The sequence below is a fragment of the Eucalyptus grandis genome, chromosome 11, assembly GCF_016545825.1.
Source record: "Eucalyptus grandis isolate ANBG69807.140 chromosome 11, ASM1654582v1, whole genome shotgun sequence".
NCBI classification, from domain to species: Eukaryota; Viridiplantae; Streptophyta; class Magnoliopsida; order Myrtales; family Myrtaceae; genus Eucalyptus; species Eucalyptus grandis.
In genome coordinates, this window is record NC_052622.1 from 27,029,322 (window position 1) to 27,051,332 (window position 22,011).

General features: G+C 40.4%; 1 protein-coding gene, 1 long non-coding RNA gene and 1 pseudogene across 2 annotated transcripts; 2 read left to right on the top strand and 1 right to left on the bottom strand.

The window, feature by feature from the left end:
* Window positions 1-406: 406 nt before the first annotated feature.
* Window positions 407-1,156, top strand: LOC120289593. The gene is made up of 3 exons (XR_005547617.1): window positions 407-472; window positions 558-613; window positions 749-1,156. It is a non-coding gene; the product is annotated as an uncharacterized LOC120289593 (long non-coding RNA).
* A 604-nt stretch (window positions 1,157-1,760) lies between these two features.
* Window positions 1,761-6,914, bottom strand: LOC104427746 (annotated as a pseudogene).
* Window positions 6,915-9,652: 2,738 nt separating this feature from the next.
* LOC104427745 (protein trichome birefringence-like 9) lies at window positions 9,653-12,845 on the top strand. The gene is made up of 4 exons (XM_010040788.2): window positions 9,653-10,074; window positions 11,021-11,410; window positions 11,515-11,673; window positions 12,336-12,845. The coding sequence occupies exons 1-4, from the start codon at window positions 9,653-9,655 to the stop codon at window positions 12,664-12,666; spliced, it is 1,302 nt and encodes a 433-aa protein (XP_010039090.2). The 3' UTR covers window positions 12,667-12,845.
* The last annotated feature ends 9,166 nt before the right edge of the window (window positions 12,846-22,011 follow it).

The window sequence follows — 22,011 nt, forward strand, 5'->3', positions numbered from 1 at the left end:
ATTTTTGAACCTCGTATCCTGTCTCACATGATGTGTGTTGTGCCGTGCGGGTGTGTGGATGCCGCACGTGCTTTCTTATTCCCATTTCTCTATCATTTGTCCAGGGTGAAGCATATAAGAGCATCGCCGCGTGTCCATTGTACCAGAGATAAACAAGCTAAGACAATCTGGACATCTTTCCTATCTGAAGATGAATTACATGACAAAGCTATGGAAAAGGTCAAGGTTTGCACTACATTATCATAAAAATCAATTTGATCCATCTATTTCACCTTCTCACATTCAACATTTGCTGTCAAGGAGAGCATAGATGCTGAAGCTGCAAGTTGCTTCAGGATTTGTTCTCACAGGAGGGAACAGCATTCAATCTGAATTTTCTTGAGGACTTGGAATTTGATCGGGGAAGGTTGCTGTACCAACTAATATTAAATTCGAACGAGCCCTGGAGGAGCTTGCCTCTGCTGTCGAGCTGGTTAGTCAAGACTCTATAGGCTGCGCTCGTCAGCTTATTTTACACTTTTTCTTTGACCACGTGATGATTGTACGCCATTTCACAGTGAGAGAAAGCCTGATGTGGTGACTGAGAATCGAGTTACCAACTCATTTAAAAACTGTTAGTCTCAGTGGGAGTTTCTGTACTTTCATGGAAATAATCAACCACCTAAATGCCATCTACTTTCCGCATCACATACCAAACTGACACTCTTTTAATGGTTACTTAGAACGGTATTTCTGGCTCTTTTGACAGCTTAAAGATCAGAACAAAGTTCTCGAGGCAATGCTGGTAGTTGCGACAAAGATGATTTCATCTCCAGGCAAGACAAGAGGAAATTTCGGCTTTATGCGCCTAGTGTTGGAGTCTCTAAACCCCTCCATCGCTTGGGTTGCGTCATTGCCACTGGTCCAGCCGTTGACAGACAGCTACGTCCTTATTCCAGGTTGCTGGTTTACACAGTGAAAAGGTTTCATATAACTACTACCACATCAGAACTCCCAATTTTTGAAGTCATCCCTATCAATTCTCTCCACAACTCGTTTGGATGCGATTGCGTGAATGTTGGGGACTGGGGAACAAGAAAAAGACGTGTCAGGCATTAGTCTCATGCGGCTGTGCCACGTGGCTTGATTAAGTGCGAGCTTCGCGTGTTATCAAGCCAGAAAAGGTATGAAGCTTGAGCTCTGGGTAGTTTAGGGATGCAAGTTTCAAAAAACAATAACTATTTTCGGACGTGGCATCCTTTTGTGAACTTAAAAATTACATTTTAAGGTACTCTGAAATTAAAGAATAGAGTCAATGAAAATGTAAGAAAATAAAAATACTGAAAGTGAAATATTAAAAGAAGATGATCAAAGTTCCATTAATAGTAAAGCTTTTCACAGTGCAATGTTTGAATTCGTAACGTGGGAATACGAAAATAAAAGCATGAGATGCAAGCAAAGAGTGCGATCGGTATTTTTCAATCTCCAAGGTCGAATCCTTCTGAGGCACTCAGCTGATCTGGGCAGTATCGAAAGAACGAACCTCACTCTAGAGACTTGTCAAGAGCGATTAGCCATTGAACTTGAACAAAAGCTATTCTTAATCCCTCATCTGCTTACATACATAGATGAAGGTACCTTACACATCACTTGAGAAACCTATTGCATTTCTCCACATTATTGGACACCTCTTAATACAAAAGAATCACAACAAACAGTAACCACTACTCTGCAGCAACTGTGCAAAAACACTATTGAGTGTAGAATCTGGAGATAAATCAGACCTCTCGAATCAGAAATGCCCATTGAGTACAAAAAAGAAGTGTTGCATTTTCATGTGCGAGAATGAACACTTTCATTTAAGAGGCCGCTGCCAAAAACATCACAGTTCAGCTTTTGTAAATTCACTTGGCAAGGTATGTAGCCAGAAAGAATATAGCAAGGTCTTTGGTATCATATATACATCACAACTGTACAACCGTCACACTTCTAAGGCTCTAGTAAAATGAATGGACCGTAAAATTTTACCCATATGCACAATCGTAGCAGCCCACAATGTTGTCCTGTTAAGTGAATTGGAGTTTACGAGGCCTCAATGTGGCAAAGTTCTCCACTCTCAGTTCATAGTGATACTGATATAGTCCTGGAGGATATGACCGCTGACTACAGTGCCCACGGCACTTGTTGACGATATGTTCCCTGATGCAATCACTCGAAGGCCTTGATCAGGAATGATAGAAACAACGATATTGCCAATATGAACTCCTTGAAGAAGAGATTCAGCATGCTTAACATCTCTTCTGCTGACGTAGGAACAGGGCTGTTCTTGTTTGAGGTAATTCTGAGGTACAGAAAGGCCGGAAATTTCACTTTCAAATGTCAGATGGTGCACGTCAAATATTTCATATTGATGTGGAAAGGACTTCAATCCCTGGAGTTATTAGAAGGCAAGGATTAGAAGTAGAAATCACAACAAAATGATGTCCCACTGTACCCATTACTGATACCAGCATTATTGGGAGACCGAGTTGTGCATATTGGTGAGAATGAAGGAATGCCATCCGAGTGGTCAGCCTTGGCAGGCAAACAAAGCCTCACTGCACTCAGGTGTGTCTGGATTAGCCAACCATCGCCTGCAAGGCTAGAGGCCGAAGTACAGACATCAGGCTGGAAACCGACTGCATTAGTCACATCTGTAAAGCTTAGTCCAACAGATAATACCCTTGTTTCTTCGACAAATGATTGTACGAGGGAAGAATGATAAGAGTCTGTCACTTTCATCTTTGTCGTCCAAATACCAGTTATGCCTTGATAAATGGAAGCAGTTTCAACAGCTTCTCAACATTGATGCCACTTCAAATAATTCTGAGTGATCTTGGGGCGCCACTCCACAACAAACATATGATCTTGTTTTTCATCATGAAAATCTGCTAGTGACGTCCAAGATAGGACAGTTACTCTGGATAGCATTTTGTACATGTTAGCTTTCCATTTTCATATTTCAGGATCTTCCCATCTCGCCTCTCTTATCTCAACAATTGCAGCCAAGAATGCCACCTTCTACCCACAGAAGAGCCTTGCATGGTAGATCTCTATATAGACATTCAGATAAATTAAGACCATTCAAATCAGACGAAACTTCAAATTCTCCTGTACCTACACAAATGATCATCCTCTAATTTCAAGAGCTTCCAGGTTCCCAACTCTCTGAGCAGACATATCTGGAGCTTGATTTAGCATTGCAGCTGTCGTCATCTATACAAATGGGATCATGATCCCTCAACTTCAATAAAGCACACGCAGCATTGTCTGACCCTTCATCGGCCATGCTGAAGTCATGTACACTACATGTTTCTTCCACCGCATCAATCTCCTCCACTGGAGGAGGTAACGAATTGAAACTTTTCCTATAAACACAACGGGGATTGCAAGCATCTTGAAGATCCATTAAGAGAACATCACCAAGCCCTGTCAAAAAGGCAAATCCATGAAGATCAGGAAGTTCAATGAGGTTATGTGCTAACGGTCCAGCTTCAACGTTCTGAGAAATATAATGCAAGTGGTGCTCTTTAATATTCCGTCCAAATAACAACTGCTCATTCAGACTTGCACCCCTCCTGCAGAACCGATAAAACCAGTTTGTCGTGGTGTTAAAGCACCAAAACATATACAAAACTAGAATAGGAAGTAAAATTCATCTAATAGCTGTGTGAACATCTAAATATATGTGTACACAAGTTTCCTAGTAGGACATAATACTCATAATACATACCTATTCAGATGAATGGCTAATACATATATCAGGCTTCGGGAAACTTTTACCAGCAAATAAGTCTCCATTTTCAGAGGGATAAAAAATCCTCTCAAACTGCAGCACAGAGAAATTAATTGGGCACTGAGAACATCAATAAGAATAAAAATCTCACCAACTGCATATTCCAGTTAAATATACAAAGAAATTTAGTCTTGCATCAAACCTGATCAATGTTATAGCTTCCAACAGAAACTGAAACAGAGAAGAGAGCAAATCGGTCCTCATATGCGCTAACAGCTACAAAACCACCTCTGGACGAAGAAAAGCATAGAGGAGTAAGATTCTGACATAGTTCTCAATATTAAAGGTTACTTAAGTTGACTTTGAAGCACGTGTCGGTACATGAGGTCTAGAAGGAGAAAGAGCTATGACAAAAAGAGTGGATAGTGAACATGAAGGAGATGATGGCTATGAAGGTATTTCTTCAACAAAGTATCATGTCCAGGCCACACCTATTCCTAAATCATCAGTTCTGATCTCCTTGATAATTATTTGCTGTATGGATCCCATATTGTGTGGAGCAGCATAGAACTCTCTACTGCTTTGTATATGACCACGACAAAGACATTCCCTTGTTTATCAAATAGAGAATGACATTAAAACCTATAGATGCCATTATCCCCAGCACGTAACCTGTTTCTCAAAGCTAGCTCCCGTATGCCTCATGATGAATTTGGAGAGGATGCAACAAAAGACTTTAAAGGATCTGAGACCCAAAAACTTTGGTTCGTAGATATGATTCTTGATATAATCCATATGGTAGTTTTGAAACGCCAGAGACTACTTTCTCATGATCTGAAGTAGAAAAGTTATAGCTGTAGTTGGTGCAACTGCAAAGAACTTTAATGATTTTCATTGAGTGATTGCAGAAACATCGCATCCTAACAACTCAGTCACTAATGTTCATATAACTAAGAATTTCTTAGTCATTTCCAAAATGCCAATCGCATATTTTACTTCCAATTGTCCTACTTATTCCTCATACATATACTCATCTTCAAGAGACACAAACTTATGCTTCAATAATTATTCTACGCATAAAACTCAATCATTGCTAATTATGGAGTAATTTGCTCCAGAAAAAGATAAAGAAGCCTATCAATTCTATGGACATGCAAAATAAATACGACTTGAGCACAAACAAAGAAAAATCACACTTGCAAACTGGAATCAACAGATTTAATTCTGTTTTTTTAATCTCATAACTACACATGTAACTTACACTGAATCAACAGCTAACTACACATGTAACTTACACTTGCGAACTGGAATCAACCCAATTCCGTATACAAAGGTACGGATGCAATAACTCAGCGGGATGATTTTCCAGCAAAAACTCCAAACACTCATTTTCCTTCACGTCGCTTGACTTCTCGTAAGCCTTAACCACATCATCTACGAAGGCCTTGGGATTTGCCCTGAGAATCTTGCACAAGCCATTGAAATAAGTACACAATTCAACCGTCCCATCGCCATTTTTCAGCTCGAAAAGAAAGTCTCTCTCTGTCCTGGGATCAAGAAAAGGCATCAGCAACCGGAAGAAATCGTCCTGAGGCTCAAACCTGTATTGATACACTGGTCTCTTGACATAGATTATATCGGGCCTCATCCAAGCAGCACATTGGGTAATCAACTTCCGACCCTTATCCCCGAGCCTACCCATCAAGTTCCACTTATCCAATCTCTGTTTCCCGGCTTCCAAAACTACCTCAGCCACCAAAGTCCACTGTTGCCATGGCGATTCCCTAAGCCTCCACTTTGGGTGTCTCACGAACACCCAAAAGTACCTAAACCCCACAGTCTTATCCATTTCCTTCAACCTCTTGCCAAAATCCGCCGTCATGTCAAACTGCTCAATCTTCTCCCACTCCTCATGATCTCGGACCTCGCCAATCATGGTCACGCACTCGTCCGAAAACCTGCCCCGTATTGGGTTGCCCACCACGACCCCTCTCCAAGAATACGGCCCGAATTCGCCATACTTGTACCAATCGTGAGGGAGCCGCAAATTGGGGTCGTCCTTCTCCATGAACCTGACCATCCTATCATATCCCAGGCATCATTTGCAGCTCTTCCTCGGACAAGTAGAAGAGCGACTCGGCGAGCTTCCGGCTCTTCCTCCGGGCGTTCCGCTTCGCCTCTCGCCGCATCTCGGAGCCGCCCTCGATGCCATCCGGCGATGGGCCTCCGTCCTTCTTCTTGCTCCTGCCGGCAAATGCTCGGGCATCGCGGCACGGGAGTGTCACTCCGGCAAGAAAACAGGGGCAAGCAGAGACAGAGGGGTCTCTGTAACCGGGGCTCTGGTTTGAGAAACAGGGTCTTCTTGGAGATGGGTTTTGGAGCAGGGGAGGTGAAGGGGAGGTGACAGGGGGTTTAGGGTTCTAGAGAAGGAGAGACTCAACAGGTCCTGGTTCAGCATTTGGAGCAGAGCAATGCGCAGGGGCAAAACAGAGTCCTTGGGAGTCATTACAAATTTGCAACCTTTACCGACCTCAGAATGACAAAAGAAGAGCTTTTCTCCCTTTTTCCTTTCCCTACTTGAATTCGACTCTATTAGAAATTTGACCTGATATCATCATAATGCACCCACAATTAAATTCGAATTCAATAAGCTGGAAGTTTATATGATTTTAGGTACCTTTATCTATTTTTATAACTAGCAAGTATTTGTGAAAAAAAAAAATAATGGAAGTTCCATTAGTTTCTTTTACCGAATTGAATATTGATAAGTGCATATGTTAGGGGTTTTTTGAATTTTCAAAATTGTACTGTTTTAATTTTGATTGATCAAAAGGGAAATCCGAGGATATATGCCTATCAATATTTCTAATGAATTTTTGGAATTTAAAATACTCCTTTTTGTCATTTCCAACATTAGATTGGGAGAGAAGGTGTGTTCGTGTATTTAAAAGTAAAAGGAAAATTGAAAATTGCCTTGTCAAGTCCTCTTTCCCTCCGTTTTTTGTCGCTATAAAAGCCTAAAAGGGGAAGGAGCTTCCCTTCGCTCGGACTCGGAACCAACTCGCATTCCAACATTCATATTCTCTCATCCTCGGTGACAAAGTTAGCCGAGGCTGGTGAGGATGGCCCTCGTCTGAAGCTACCAACCTTTGTCGACCATCGACAAGGTCCGACGATCGCTAGCGAAAAAAAAAAAAAAAGAGAAAAAAAGAAAAAGAAAATAAAAAAGGTTATGAAAATTTGTTCTAGTGTTTCTCATGCCACGTGAGATGATTGGTGTCAACATTGACAGTTTCCAATTAAAATTAATTAAATTGACTCAATTGACAAAAAAAGAGAGAATTTATGATTTAATCGGTAAAATTAAAAAAAAATTATAATGAAATTGACAAAAGTGCAACAAGTTTAAGACATCTTAGACAATATTCTCCAACTCCATGCATATGTTACATGTTTGTCCTCACTAATCTTTCATGCTAGAAGAAATGCAGGCTCTGACCTTAAAGAATGCAGAAAACTATTCACTGCAGGAGATCCGCAGTACAACGGATACTTGATCGATAGTTCATATTGCCCACGACACGGTGGAATACTTTCGTCTGCAAAATGCGGAATTCCAGAAGAATATGGGAGCCAAGTTTCGAAGTCAAATTGACTGCAATCCGCGAGCAATTTAAAGAAAGACGTGCCGGTTCGACGCAAAAGCATCGATCCGTCTTCTTCAAAGACTCCTGATGAATCTAAAAGTACTTCCTTTTGGTTATGCTAACTGTTTTTCTCATCAAAGTTCACTCTCTTAGATTGGAAATTCATCACTTCACATTTTCTGCATCTTTGCAGAGGAATGATGGGCGATTTTATTCAGTTGAAGCTATGGAAGATCAGCGGTGATTGGTAGAGATTTGGCGTATTTTGGAAGTTGGACAAGGATGATTGCTAAAAATGCTTAAGTTCATAGACGAAATTTGAAAGGAGATCACGACAATAATGGTCCGAACTCTTTCAACGGAGTATGACAAGATCCGTAAATAATTCTCCGGCGACAAACATGGGAAAATATCGAGCAGAAGTTGTATGAAAATGAAACTTTAGATGTACTCGCATAAGGCCAGAAAATTTTGATCAGATTGCTTGTTTTTTTTTTTTTTTTTTGTACTCGATGAAATCGCATGTAACTTACCATGTTGCAAACTCCGTCAATTAATGGTATTTAAATTATCCTATGTGGCCAAAAGAGAGTGGAAGGGCATCATTCCTCGGTGGAGTTTTTTTTATTTATTTATTCTCCCTCTTGCTAGTGAATGTTTATTTTTTTATTTCAATGGATCATTTGGACCTCTTTAAGTACTTGACTAATCTCTATTGAGTGTGGCCATCTTCCTGACCCACCTACACTAGATAAGTATTAGAGACACATGTTTGTGCTTTTGGGAGTGGCCCAAAGAGAAAGGGCAAGTATGGTTATTTGAACCGAGACTTTGAGCAAGGAGGACGAATACATTTAACATTTGGTCATTTAGTCAATGTCATCTACATATATACATGCACAGACATAGGTTTATATGGTAATAATTTATCCATCATTAATGAACAACGCTATAAATAATTTAAGAAGGTATATTAAATTGAAATATTAAATGAGGTTAAGCATTAGTATCAAATATGCACATGTATGAGTTCATTTAGAGTGAACCATACTCTATAGTATATCAAATCAAATATATTTAACTTTGGGTACTTTTAGCATAAGGGAAAAATTGTCCAAATAGTCATAAATTTGTTGTACTTTGGTCATTCAATCCTAAATTTTTAAATTTCACTAATTGAGTCCTAAACATTTTGATAATTTTCCAATTGAATATATCTAATCAATTTTGACCTAAAATCATTGACATGGACAACAATCATCCTGTATAGTATTGTTTGTGCTAACGTATACAATTTTTGTAATGTTTTAATTTTTTTTAATTTTTTCCTCTTTTTATTTGTTTTTGTTTTTGTTTTTGTTTTTTGTCCTAGGCCAACATCGATCACCAATGACCCTTACTGGTTGTGAAGACCTTGGGCAAGGCAGCTCTTGTTGACCCTTGCTACACAGAAAAAAAAAAAGGAAAAAAAAAAAAATTGTCAATGTCAATGTTAATAGGGCCACATAGAACAACCAACATTTATGTCAACATTTTTCAATCAAAATTGGCCAATTATACTAAATTATTTATAATTAAATTGACCAAAGTGCAATAAATTTAGAATATTCTGAACTATTTTCCCTAGCATAAGTGTGCCTAGCATTGCTGGTCATTATTGTTAGAACTTGTATTAATAGATCAACACATTCACACTTTGTTTTTATTTTTACTTTTTATAATAAAGTACAAACCTTGGACCAAAGCCAAGATAGGATTATTTACATTCGGCGACGGTAAAGAATCTAACCAATTCAGTGCATCTCCCCCACACAAACATCGTTCCCTAACCACTATGACTAGACCGATCTCATAAGGGATTATTGAATATTCACACCTCACCAAATAATATTGTGTTGGAATTTTCAAAATCAAACTATACTTTTATCTAACAACTCAAAAATTTTAGAATTGTGGTCCGACAAAAAAATTTACGGTGTTAAACGGTGGAATCTATTAGGATATGTGCAATACTTTCCTTGTTATTCCCGCCGTTTTTGGCACCAAAAGTGGGGAATCTATCCAGGAGGGAAGAAAATCCGCCGAGACATGCCGTCATGTCGTCAGGACGTGCCGGACGGAGTCCATCTCCTCGTCTAATAAACTAGACCTCCCCATCGAGCATGTTAATTTATCAGTAGACCAACGAATCATTGCTTTCGCCGGCCAGCCGAAACCATATAATTTCTCTCTTTCGTGGAGGAATATATCCATGGCGTTGTTCATAGTTTTCCGTTCTATGGGGATCATCCCTTTCATGGATCTCCACCTTCCGTCCTCCCCCAAAAAGGCGTTGAGAGAGTTCAAATACGCGCTGCTGTCGTTCCTCCTCCTCCTCCTCCTAATCTCTTCCTACGTCGGGCTCAACCACCTCAGCCCTTTCAAGCTGTACCCATCCCCGTCGCCGCTTCGTCCCAGCCTCCTCCCTCTGAGAGATTCCAAGCGGGTCACGGCGGCGACGGGAGAGTGTGATTACTGGAGAGGGAGGTGGGTGAGGGACGACAGCAACGCTTTTAGGCACTACGACGAGAGCTGCCCGTTTCTCGACCCGGGGTTCCGATGCCACGAGAATGGGCGGGAAGATGATGATTATCTCAAGTGGCGCTGGCAACCTTATGGCTGCGATCTTCCCAGGTACGGAGTTTGATTTTGCGACGAGTCTCTTTTCGTTAATTCAATTGTCAATGAGAGCATACTGCATTCATGTATCGTTACCCCTTTATTAAAAGTTCAACCGCAAATACAGAAAATATAATGGATAAGAAGGCAAGAAATCTGAGCATTATCTTTTTCTTATTTTACTTACTCCTTATTGAAGGACAGATAATCCTCCAGGATTTTGAGTGACATTACGTACTTAATTTGATATCTGGTTAGCCTAACGTATAGCATATCTTGAGCATCCTAGTTAATCTCTATTTTCTTGTTTCCTAGTTTGAACATACAAGAGTTTGGTTTTAGGCGTTGAAGAAGGTTTTTCTAATTGTCTTGCAAAGATGTTTAGCCTCTTGGTGGGGAGTTTTCTATATTGAATTTCTGCGCTAATTGGCATCCCAACGGGTTGATCTTTGTAAGACAAAGACCGATAGAAGAGAACGGCGAGAGCGAACTAGCTAATGAAGAGAATAGGTGCGCGGGCTCTTTGGACAGCTATAAGTCTCATAGTCGCCATAAAAGTGTTGAGAGATACAGTAGGCATGATCTGTTACCGCAGCTTCGTTCACTTGTATCCCAAAAGATAGGAAATCTATGTACGGAATGATTTAGCAAAAGCCGGCTAAAGATTCGATTATTCGAACTTGTGAACAGGTGGAAGACATATGAACCCGTTTACCACACTCTGAAGTCCTCTTGAAAAAGACATGGATAAGGCTAAAGTGGAAGTATGTGCAAAAGAAAAAGAGCATATGTGAGATAGTCCACTCCAAAAACTTAAGCTGTTAGAACACTTATCAGTGTCCTACAAAATCTCACACTGCAAATTTTTCATGCCTTAAGACTTTAGTTTTGCAGCATTCAAACACTCTTTAGTCCGATCTCATTCAAGTTTTCTTTTTTCCCTATTCTTCTAATGTCACAGATTTAATGCAAGCAAGCTCTTAGAAAGTAGCCGAAACGGAAGAATAGTGTTCGCCGGCGACTCCCTGGGGAGAAATCAGTGGGAGTCCTTGGTCTGTATGCTTTCGCAAGCAGTCTCTGACCGGTCCACCATCTACGAAGCCAACGGGAACCCCCTAAACAAACACAAGGGCTACCTCTCAATCCGGTTCCATGAGTACAACCTGACCATTGAGTATTACCGGGTGCCATACCTGGTCATTACAGCCAAAGCCCCTCCGAACTCCCCAGCCCATGTCCGCAGGACGATCCGGGTTGACGAGCTGCATTGGTTCTCGAAGATGTGGGTTGGCGCGGATGTGATCGTGTTCAATGCCGGGCATTGGTGGAACCAAGACAAAACATCAAAGATGTATGAACCGTAGATAGATCGAATTTCCCCTTCTTTATAGTGAACTATATAGTTTGGTCCTTCAATTCTCTTCATCAAATGGTGTTTTGATGTCTTCTTTTCAGGGGATTCTACTTCGAGGAAAAAGGAGCTGTCAACATGACTATGGATTTGACTGCAGCATTTAGGAGATCTCTTCAGACATGGAAGCTTTGGGCAAAACGGAATTTGGACTTTGAGACAAGTCACGTGTTCTTCCGAAGCTACTCCCCCGCGCACTACAGGTTATTATTCTCAGAAAGCACGAAGAAAACGCTTTTCCAAGTTGAAGAAGGATTTGAAAATTGCCTTAATAAATATATATTTTTTAACGATATGGTCATATAACTATATAATTTATAAAAGTTACATGTTTTATAATACACAAACAGTGCATATTCATCAACCAAACGGTACACATACGTCGTACCGATCATTACATTACTAAGGGACTCATTGTAAGCTACCCTTGTTCATTTTAAGGTTGTTACAACTTACTTATAACTAATAAAATAAAATATAGTAATTCAGAATTATTATGATTTATTTTCTTTATTCATGGAGCTAGTTGTTAGCTATTAATATGGTTTTTTTTTTAAGTAATCGAATTTTATAAGGGGATTTTATGTGAATCAATGAGTAAAATAGTGGAATTGATAATTTCATTAGTAGGGAATAGATTTTTGAAAGGATGAACACTAGCATAGAATTATTGTTACATCACACGACTGTTTATTCCATCCACTTTTCTTATCCTATTATCCATCGATCCTTTTCATGAAATGACAAGAACTTTTGCCAATCTTTCTGGTCACGTCTTCTAAAACTTGAAAGAAACATATCTCAAGATCTCTTTCTGTGTTAGATGATCGTCTGAAATTTCAGAAACTTTGTGTTTGAATTGCAGCCATGGCTCGTGGGATAAAGGAGGGCAGTGCAACATCAGCAGAGAACCACAGTCCGACTCCACAAGGCCACGTTCAGAGACCTTGTATAACCCACTGATCTATGAGGTGATCAAAGATATGGGAGGGAGAAACGCCAGCAAGGTCCACTTCCTGAACATTACGCACATGACAGAGTTTCGGAATGACGGCCATCCGTCCAGCCATCGGGAGCCCGGTACTCCTCCTACCGCTCCCCAGGATTGCAGCCATTGGTGCCTGCCGGGTGTGCCGGATACCTGGAATGAACTTCTCTACGCTCAGCTTGTATCGAGAAGATACGTATGCGAGTGAACTTAACAGAAAATAGAAGAGAGGTTATGCGAGACATTGAAGGAGGAAGCGGTTTGTGCCGGTTTGCGGACATATTCGTTGGTGACTTGAGGTTTGCTTTGACGATCCCATCGAATTCGTTCGCTTCTGGAGGCTAATTCGATTTGTTCATTCTTTTCAATGCATTTTGAAAATCACAGCAAACGAGAATACAATATTCGTAAGGTGACATTGTTCTAGGCTGATATTTACGTTCGATGATAGATTTTTCTTTAGGAAGAAAAGTTTCGAGCAAATCGATTTTTTTTTTTTTGGCCGGAAAATGAAATATTTCATTAAGCTAACAAATTATGCAAGGGCCCAAAAACAGGCTTTAGTACATAAAATACTCCGAAGAGCTTGGGCTGGGAAAAAAACCCAGTTCAAGGGGTAAGGATTTTTTTCTATGCGCTCTCGCAATTAGGGGTGTGCAAAATACCCGAGAACCTCCCACGCCTCGAACTAGACCGGAACCGCCCGGAACCGGCGGTTCTTGAGGAAACCGGTCCGGTTCCCGGTTCCAATTTTTCGGAACCGGTGGGTACCGGTCCAGTTCCCGGTTCCATGGGCGGATACGCCTGCCCGCCCACCCGGACCGGACCGGAACCTTTTTAATATTAAAAAAAAAAAATTACTAAAAGAAACCCTAGATTAGATCTCATCTCCTCACTCCCTTCGTCTTCAGTTCTCTCTCTCTCTGTCTCTTCCTTAGTTCCTCCTAATCCTATCGCCATTTCGATTCCTCCCCGAGCGTCGACGCCGCCACCGCTGCTCCTCCGCCGCTGCTGTTTGCCCCCTCGCGTCGGCCGCCACCCACCACAGCTGCTGCTCCTCCGCCTCTGCTGTCCACCCCCTCACTCCGAGTCCCCCTCGCCAGCAATCGATGCCGTTGCAGCCCCTACAGCCACGACGACCGACGCCAACAAATCTAGAACCGGTCGCTATGCCTCCGTCACGCCTACAACCACTTTCTCACCGTCGGTGCCTACGACTACTTCCCCCTTGTTGATGTCTGCCCCCTCACTCCACCCCCTCGCTCCAAAGATGTTGCGACTTCTATTGTTGCACCTTCGGAAGTCATGGAAATTGAGTCGACAATGGCAGATGCTGGTGAAGATTACGAGGTAGATTCATTATCGATGATGGATAGTGGAGAGATTCAAGGAGTCATTTGCAAATTCTCTACACCGGAACGTGATGTGAGGGGTTTGGAGAGTGAGAGTTTAACTCCCAAGGGCGATTTGGATACTCAAGAGTTGACTGTGGAGGATGTGGATTTGGGGGAGTCTACTCCAGAGCAAATGCAGCTTATTTCCTATCTAACATCTCCAGCTAGTCTCAGACAACAAGAATACTTGAGGCGGATATCAACTGCTGGTGGCATGCTTGCTGGAAGTAGAGGTACCCTATGAGTCATCTTGAGGGTTTTTTCCTCCACCGCACTTGGTTTTTTTGTAGATTGGAACTTGGAATTTCAAAGCTCAAAACTTGGGAACCGAACCGGATCGGCGGTCCAGAAACCAAAATTGTTTCGCGACCGTTCTATGTTGAAAACCCAACCATAGACCTCCTCCCCTCCTTCCCAACTCATAGACCCGACCGTTCGATTTTGAAAACCAAAATTGTTTTGCGTCAAGATCGGTTCCATGGATCCACTCGGGAATCGGACCAGACTAGTGATCCGGTTCCCGGGTGGATCAATGCAACAAACGGGTGGATCCTGGTTCCAATTTTTCAGAACCGGTCCTTAACGGGCAGTTCCCAGTTCTAGGTTAGGAACCGCCTGCCCGGATCATGCACACCCCTACTCGCAATATAATCAGCTGCTAAATTGGCCTCTCTGAAGCAATGGGCCACTCAGGCATTAGAAAAATAGAGTAACTTATCTTTGCACTTCATGATGATAGGGTGAACATCCCATGTGGACTGATCTGAACTATTTAGTGCATTGACTAGGTCCGAACTATCTGTCTCAAACATCACTTCCTCCTTTTGAAGAAAGAGAAACTAATTTAAGGCTTCAAAAAGAGCTTGAGCCTGTGCCATGAACGCCGAAGAAATTGTTACTGTTCGCGCGACTCCATCGAGCAAATTCCCAATGGAATCTCGACATATGCACGCCACAGAAACTTCCATTCTCTCAGGTTCGTAAGATCCGTCAATATTCATTTTAAATGTGCCATCTTTCGGTGGAATCCAAGCTTTTGACGAGCTCATGGCTTCAACTTCAAATTTGCTCAACTTGGGGTTCCATCTTTTGAAGCTCTGCAACTCTACTAAGGTTATGTCCACAAGGTTGCTCGGGTCGAGTTGTTTACTTTCGAAGATAGCATGGTTACGCGACTTCCAAATATGCCATAGAATCACGGTCACCATTTCCAAGTCTAGCAAGAGGTTTGAATTCTTTTTATATCTCCAAACACTACAGGTGATAAGTGGTTAAGCAATGAATCACTTGTAGTGTTTGGGATAGAGAAATGAATTACCCCTTATCATTTCAGTCATCGTACCTTTTGCGAGATAACTCTTTACCTTGCAGATATAGAACTTTTTACACTCATCTCACAAGTGTATAAGTAATGGACTTTGTATAGGATAGGGCTTGTCTTTCATCATCCTGATACGTCTCATTTAGCATTCTTAAGGATTGATGTCACTCCATTGAGTTATCTATCTTGACAAATCTCCACATGAAATTGGTGAGCTAAATCAATATGAAAATTCTCTTTTCAAAAAAGTCTAGCAACTTTAAGCATGAAAAGTTTTTGTGACTTCAAAACAAACAATTTATCGCACTCAAAACGTAGTTTTAAGCATTCATTCAAGGGATTGCTCCACAAAAGGGATTGTCTTAGCAATGGATGTCCTTGGATTGTCTCTATCAATCAAAAGTGAAAATCCGATTTTGCCCCTACACAAGAGAACATGCATGAATAGGATACTATGCAACATCAGAATAAATTCAAATTGCACATCCATTTTGGCTCGGATTGAGATTTTAGCCCAGTCAGGTCATTACCAAAATCTGCCATGCCCCCAATTTGTCATCTGATGCGCCCTTGTCAGATGCTTTCTCGTTAAGGCAAGAAAGTAATACTCCTCCTTGATCTTGTGATGCGAATCCTTCAGGTCAGATATTCTTCCATCTAGATATGTCACTAGCTTCTTCATGATGGCATCAAATTCGACTACCCCGAGAAAATGAGACAGTTTAAAAGGTCTTTTTGGCTCTCTTCTTGGAGTTGCAATTTCTCATTAAAGATAGATCGCAGCACTTTTGCTTGATGAGAAAGCTATTTTTGATCCGTCATTTTAGCTCTCGATCATGAACGGATGGGTGAGCGGGATCGTTCCATAATCACCTAATTCAAATTAACGGGAACATGTACGCATGAGGTAAAATAAAAAGTCAATCCATGACAATGATCTAATCAATTTTTCCATTTTTTTTTTCATTTATTCATGAAAAGTTCGTACAAGAAGGGCATTTCCTAAAAATTTCCTAGACATGAATTGAAAACAAATTCTCCAAAGTTTTTTTTATTTTCCAAATGATTCATTGCATGACAATTTCCTCATTTCATTTCTAATTAGCAAATGAATTAAATCAATGATTGACCTAGATTGTCATGGACGGACCAAAAGTATGACAAAGTAAATCGTATGGTATAGGAATAGAAGACTTACTTTACCAAGGCAAATTGACGGCAATCACATAGACATGCGCATGATAAGTGGCTCGATTTCTAATCTATAAGGCTTATCAAGATGGAGCCATAAGGATGATCAGACTAGCCACGGGCGTGTGGACTATGTCGTACTCCGGCTTGGTCAAAGAGCCGACCTAGGTCTTGGGCATGCAGACCGAGGTGGGTACTCTTGACACCATAAAAGAAATTTTGGGATTGAGATGGACGACTCGTACATCGGGCATGCAGTTGGAGTGGTATCCATCACAATACCATCCTAGATGATTTTATGTGGCCTAGGTCCAACGGCAGGTTGTGTGTGCAAAAGTGTAGTGTAAATGCAAAGCATGCATGACAATTTATATCAAGCAACACTTCATATATGAAAATAAACCATACATTCCTACACCTCCCTGCAAAACAAAGGTTAGCAAACACTTCCCCTTATACCTCCCATCCTACAAAAACATTTAACACCTTAAATGTTTGGGACGTACCTAAAATCCTCGCTACCAAACAAAAATAGTTTTTCAAATAAAAGAGAAAATTGGCCCAAGTCCACTGAGAGTATTAACTCAAGTCCCCAATGGAGTCGCGACCTAAATTTCGGGTGAACCACCTAGAGTTTGGCTAATGGATTGTTAAGCCTAAACTTAACTTAGGTTCTCCCAAGCCCATACCAATTCGTGACTTAAGTTCAAGTTCTTAACATGCAATTGATTTTCAATTAGGAGTCGCCACTAATCTATTTTTTATGGATCGATTAGAAACCCAAGTAAAGTAACGGGAGATTTACTATGGCACCCCCGAACGGCCCCCGATCCGCTAGGGTCGCTACAGTCCAATTGTCTTTCTCTTGACCTGATAATATATTACTCTGATACCAAAGAGGTATAATAAGTTTATAGTCTTGGGGGTTTATATCTTTTAGATCGGTCCCTGCACAGTTTACATAGCGGAAGCACATCCATCAACTATTCCCCATTCTGAATTATAAAGCGATGCACACCAACTAAAACTTCTATAAGTTAAAGTCGAACACTTTTATTTACATGACTTGATGGACATCATTAGTCGGTACATCAAAATACCATAGTTTTTTTATACTCGGCTATACTTTGAAAGATGACCGACGTTTCCAACAATTGTATACTTATAGTCCATCGATCAGTGTCGGCGTCCAAAAGTTCCTTCCTTTGCTGTCCTCCCCATCGTGGTTACTCCACACTACTCGGTCACCCGTTGTCGTCTTCTTGTCTAGTCTGAAATGTCAATCCCCAAAAGAGGTAAGTACAACCACTCAACTATAAAAGATCCACTAAACTATATCGTGCATAGCCATCACAATCTAATTTCATGCAAGATAGACAAAACATGTATAATCAAAGGAAATGGGTGATGTGCATCATTTTCATAAACCTCTCAATGCAATGACAAGTGTAATTTCAAAGCTAAAATGCACCATTTCAGTCACATGAGTCCTAATTATAGAACCAAACTATTATGACACGTCTCATTCCATGCCACACAAGTTAATCCTATAACCAGACCACACACACTTAGTAGAGCTATCGATTTTAATATTCAAAAGGTTTCACCCCCCAAAGGACCAGTGTTTGCGTCCTTCTGGGCTTTCGCACCCAATCCTAGCATCACGAAGTCCTCCGGCACACACCTTCGGGCAATCCGGCACACACCTCCGGGTATCTCGCATTCCACCTGGCATCATGAGGAATCGTTGAGGCTTGCCATGAAAATGGTTACCCCTGCCTTCCGGAATTATGTACCAACATACTACTGGGCATCCCGCGGAATTATGTACCGATATACCACCGGGCATCCCGAAACTCCCAGGGAAAATCTCTGGGCATGTATTCATAATACAACTAGGCATCTAAAGGGCATCAATTCATTCAAACCTCTAGGCATCCCGACTCCCGGGGCATCGTTGACCCGAGGGTCCAACGGCAGCATTATCATCTCATATTATTTCAATAAAAACACTTTCAATGCAATGACAAGATATCCCTTGAGTCTCATCAAATCTCAATATTGCATTATATGCTGAATGCCAATATCATCATGTCAAATAACAACCCAAGATGCACTCACTTTTTGGAACCAGCTAAGCAAATTCGGAGTAAAACAGCTCAAAAACCAGAATGCACAGTTTTAATGAAAATTTCGGAATAACCCCTAAATGAACTTAGAAAATTCTAAAATTTTGGTATGTTATAGATGAGATCTAAAGGAATAAATTCCATGAAGGACACTAAGTCAGATTCGTTGTATATCAAGAGCAGTAATTGCTATATTCTTTACTAACATTGTGTAATAGCTTCCAGATTTAACTTTTACAAAGAAAATCATTTCACTGACCAAACCTTGTCCATTAACTCTCAAATTTTGATATTTTATTCCTAAGAATGTTCCCTACAACTTTCATTAAGGGTTCAAAATACAATTCTAATTAGATAATTACAGAAAATTCACGGAATCATCAAAAGTCATGCTGTTTTCTACGAAACAGTTTACTAATTCTAAGAGAACTACTTCTACTCATTCAAAATCCAGCATCCAACATCCACAATTCAACCATCTCCAAGTCTATTGCACCACATCAGACCATAACAGCATTGCATTATATAGGTTAGTAGACTTTTACTTGCCTTAAGTCCTATGCAACCACAGCAAGTAAAACGGAGAACTCAGGGTCTCGGACGCGGCTTGGCGACGGCGAACTCGAGCGACGTCAACGGCGGCAGCTCACACGTATGGTAGAGGGGCGACCTCTTTCCCTTTCCCTCGCCGTACTCTCTCTCTAGTTCACTGTCCTCTCTTCCTCTCTCTCTCTCTCTCTATTTGTGTGTTACGAAACTGCCTCGTCCTCTCACTTTCTCTTAAAACCGAGCCCCTTGTTTCCTCTAATGTTAGTTAAGCTAATGATGATTTTGCATGTAGGGGTTTCGGTGGATGCATGCATGGATGACAGCTACTGAGGACGTGTTATCATCTTGCTCACCCTTGAGCTTCGCTGGACGTCCACAAGAGAGCAACGTGGCCGTTGCTAGCCTCCCCTTGGTCAACAACAAGAAGAAACCTTGTGAATTTGTTGACTGGCTTGTCGATAATTAAGGGGTTTTGGGGTTAATTTGGGTCAGGCTTTTGGTGGCCGCACGGTCCATAGTACACAGCCCAAATTTTCTTCCGAGCTTAATCCTTAAATTTCCGCACAAGTAGGGGGGGCATTTTCGGTTTTCATGGTCTACAAGGAAATCAACTAATCTCCTCTTATTTAGTCCATCTCTCGTACCAGTATGTGACTGAAATTCTTGCATGGAGAAGGATCTCGAAAGAGTTATATGGTGATAAGAATTTCATTTCCTTACTTGCCGTATTGCGAAATGAAAAAGACGTGCATGGTTTTTATGCACGGTTCAATTCTCCAAGATTTTATCCTTAACTTTAGCACGTGCGTGGGTTGAAGCATCGTTACCCACGTAATTGCATGGAATTGCAACGATGTGCATGGGAGGTGCGGTTGGTCTCATATAAAATACGTTAGATGTTTCGGGACGTTGGGTGGCAATGAAACAGTGATCACATGTTGTGCCAACAGCGAAGAACTTCGATCACATCTTTTTGTCAATCCGTGATGTATCATCAATAATTTCCAAAGTCGGCAAGGTGCAGATAAGGTCGGTCTCACTAGTGATAGTACATAGGGAAAATGCCATAACTCATTCGACGATCGATCCGTTTCTAATTGTGACCCCTTGGTCCGATGGTGGTAATAAAACAATGCCCGTACAAAATACCAATGATACCATCTGACGATACTCCCATCGATCGGTCACGATCATCACATGTCTGAGGGTTGTCGAAATTCTCGGATGCCACATTTACTTTACTCCTACGAACTAGATATTTATGAGTTCGGGGATTTGGTTACACTAGATTTTTCTAACGCCCTTTCAGTACCTTTCTCTTTTATTTTGAAAATGTTTGGCAAGCAACTTAAATTGATTTTAATTCACTTCCCTAACATGTGAGGTGATCATGCGAGTGCGCAAACCATCAATTTAGCACTCAATAAAGCAAATAAAAAAAAATGCAACACTTATCTCATAGCAATGAAAGCATCTGCGTTGTTAGATCAGAATTCACATCAGCAATCCTAAATATGATTTCTAATTAACACGCAAACATTCAATTTTTGTTTTCACTTTATTTAATGAGAATCTAATCTATATGCAATGCAATGTTACTAATCTAAAATGAAATGACATGACATGGCAATATGACTTAAACTGTATGACATGAGGAAAGTAATTTCTAAAGAAATGCAATAATTAAATGTGCAATCTAAATTAATCAAATGACCTAATTCTAATGACAGGTAATTTCTAATTAAATGAACCTAAAAAAATCACTAAATGACATGCATTTCATAAATCTAATTCTATATGACATGCGCATGATATTTCTATTACTAAAAAAATGCAATCTATTCTAAAAATTGAAACTAATTTATCCTAAGACCTTTTTTTGTATTTTTTCATGAAATTCGAAATTAAGAAAAATGCAAAAATTACCTAGCTAGATTAAGATTCTATCCAATTTAAACTAAGGATTAAGTCATACTAAATCTTAATTTAAACTAAGACGTTATCTTAACCTAGCGATCTCTAACCTAGGATGCAATCTATCTAAAAATCGATCTAAATTTAAAATGAAACATGCAATTCTATTCTAACATGCATGATGATTTTTTTTTTTTTTTGTTTTTTATGAAAATTCGTAATTAAAAATTACGAAAAAAAAAACTAAGTAAAGTGAAATGCCACCTATTCTAAATACATGCATCTTTAAAAAAATAAAAATCTAACTAACCTATCATGCAATCATTTCTAATCTACATGGATGCAAATGCAATTTTTTTGTATTTTCAGGATAAATAGAACAATTAGAAGATAAACATCAAATCATCCATGGTCATCAAAAATGCTATCCACCATTCGAATTGAAATTCAAACTTGATTATTTCAGTAATAAAATCGACAAATTGATCTTAAGCCTTAAAGATCAAGATATCAATTATACTCCCACATGATAATTATTCCATCTAAAGCCCTTATAGATAGAATAAAAATCCGTACGATTGCAAATTGGATGCTACAAATCCTAACTGGGAACACGTCGATAATTCAAATATGCACATAAGATATTGAAAAGCATGCATTAGGCAATAAAATATCCAAATCAAATTTAGATAAGATAATTACCTAATTTTGCAAATAATGTTACCAAATTTGAATCGAATGGAATCCGCTCAACGGATGACCAGCGGTGGCGATCAGCTTCTCGGCCGTGTCAACAGTGATGGTTCATGGATGATTTGTGAGGTCATGTAGGGACTCGCAGCTCGGGACTAGAACAACTCCGTCGTCAATGGTGCATGATGATGGGTCCCTGATTTGTAATGTCGCTTAGATAGCTTTTCCAAACTTGGATGGATGATGGGTTGCAATCGACCATGCTTCACGGCAGCCATCTTGCGAATAGCGATTCACGGTGGCGGGTGGCAGGTGTCTCGGTGCGGCACAATAACAGTTCGCCACGCTTCAGGGATGGCCGT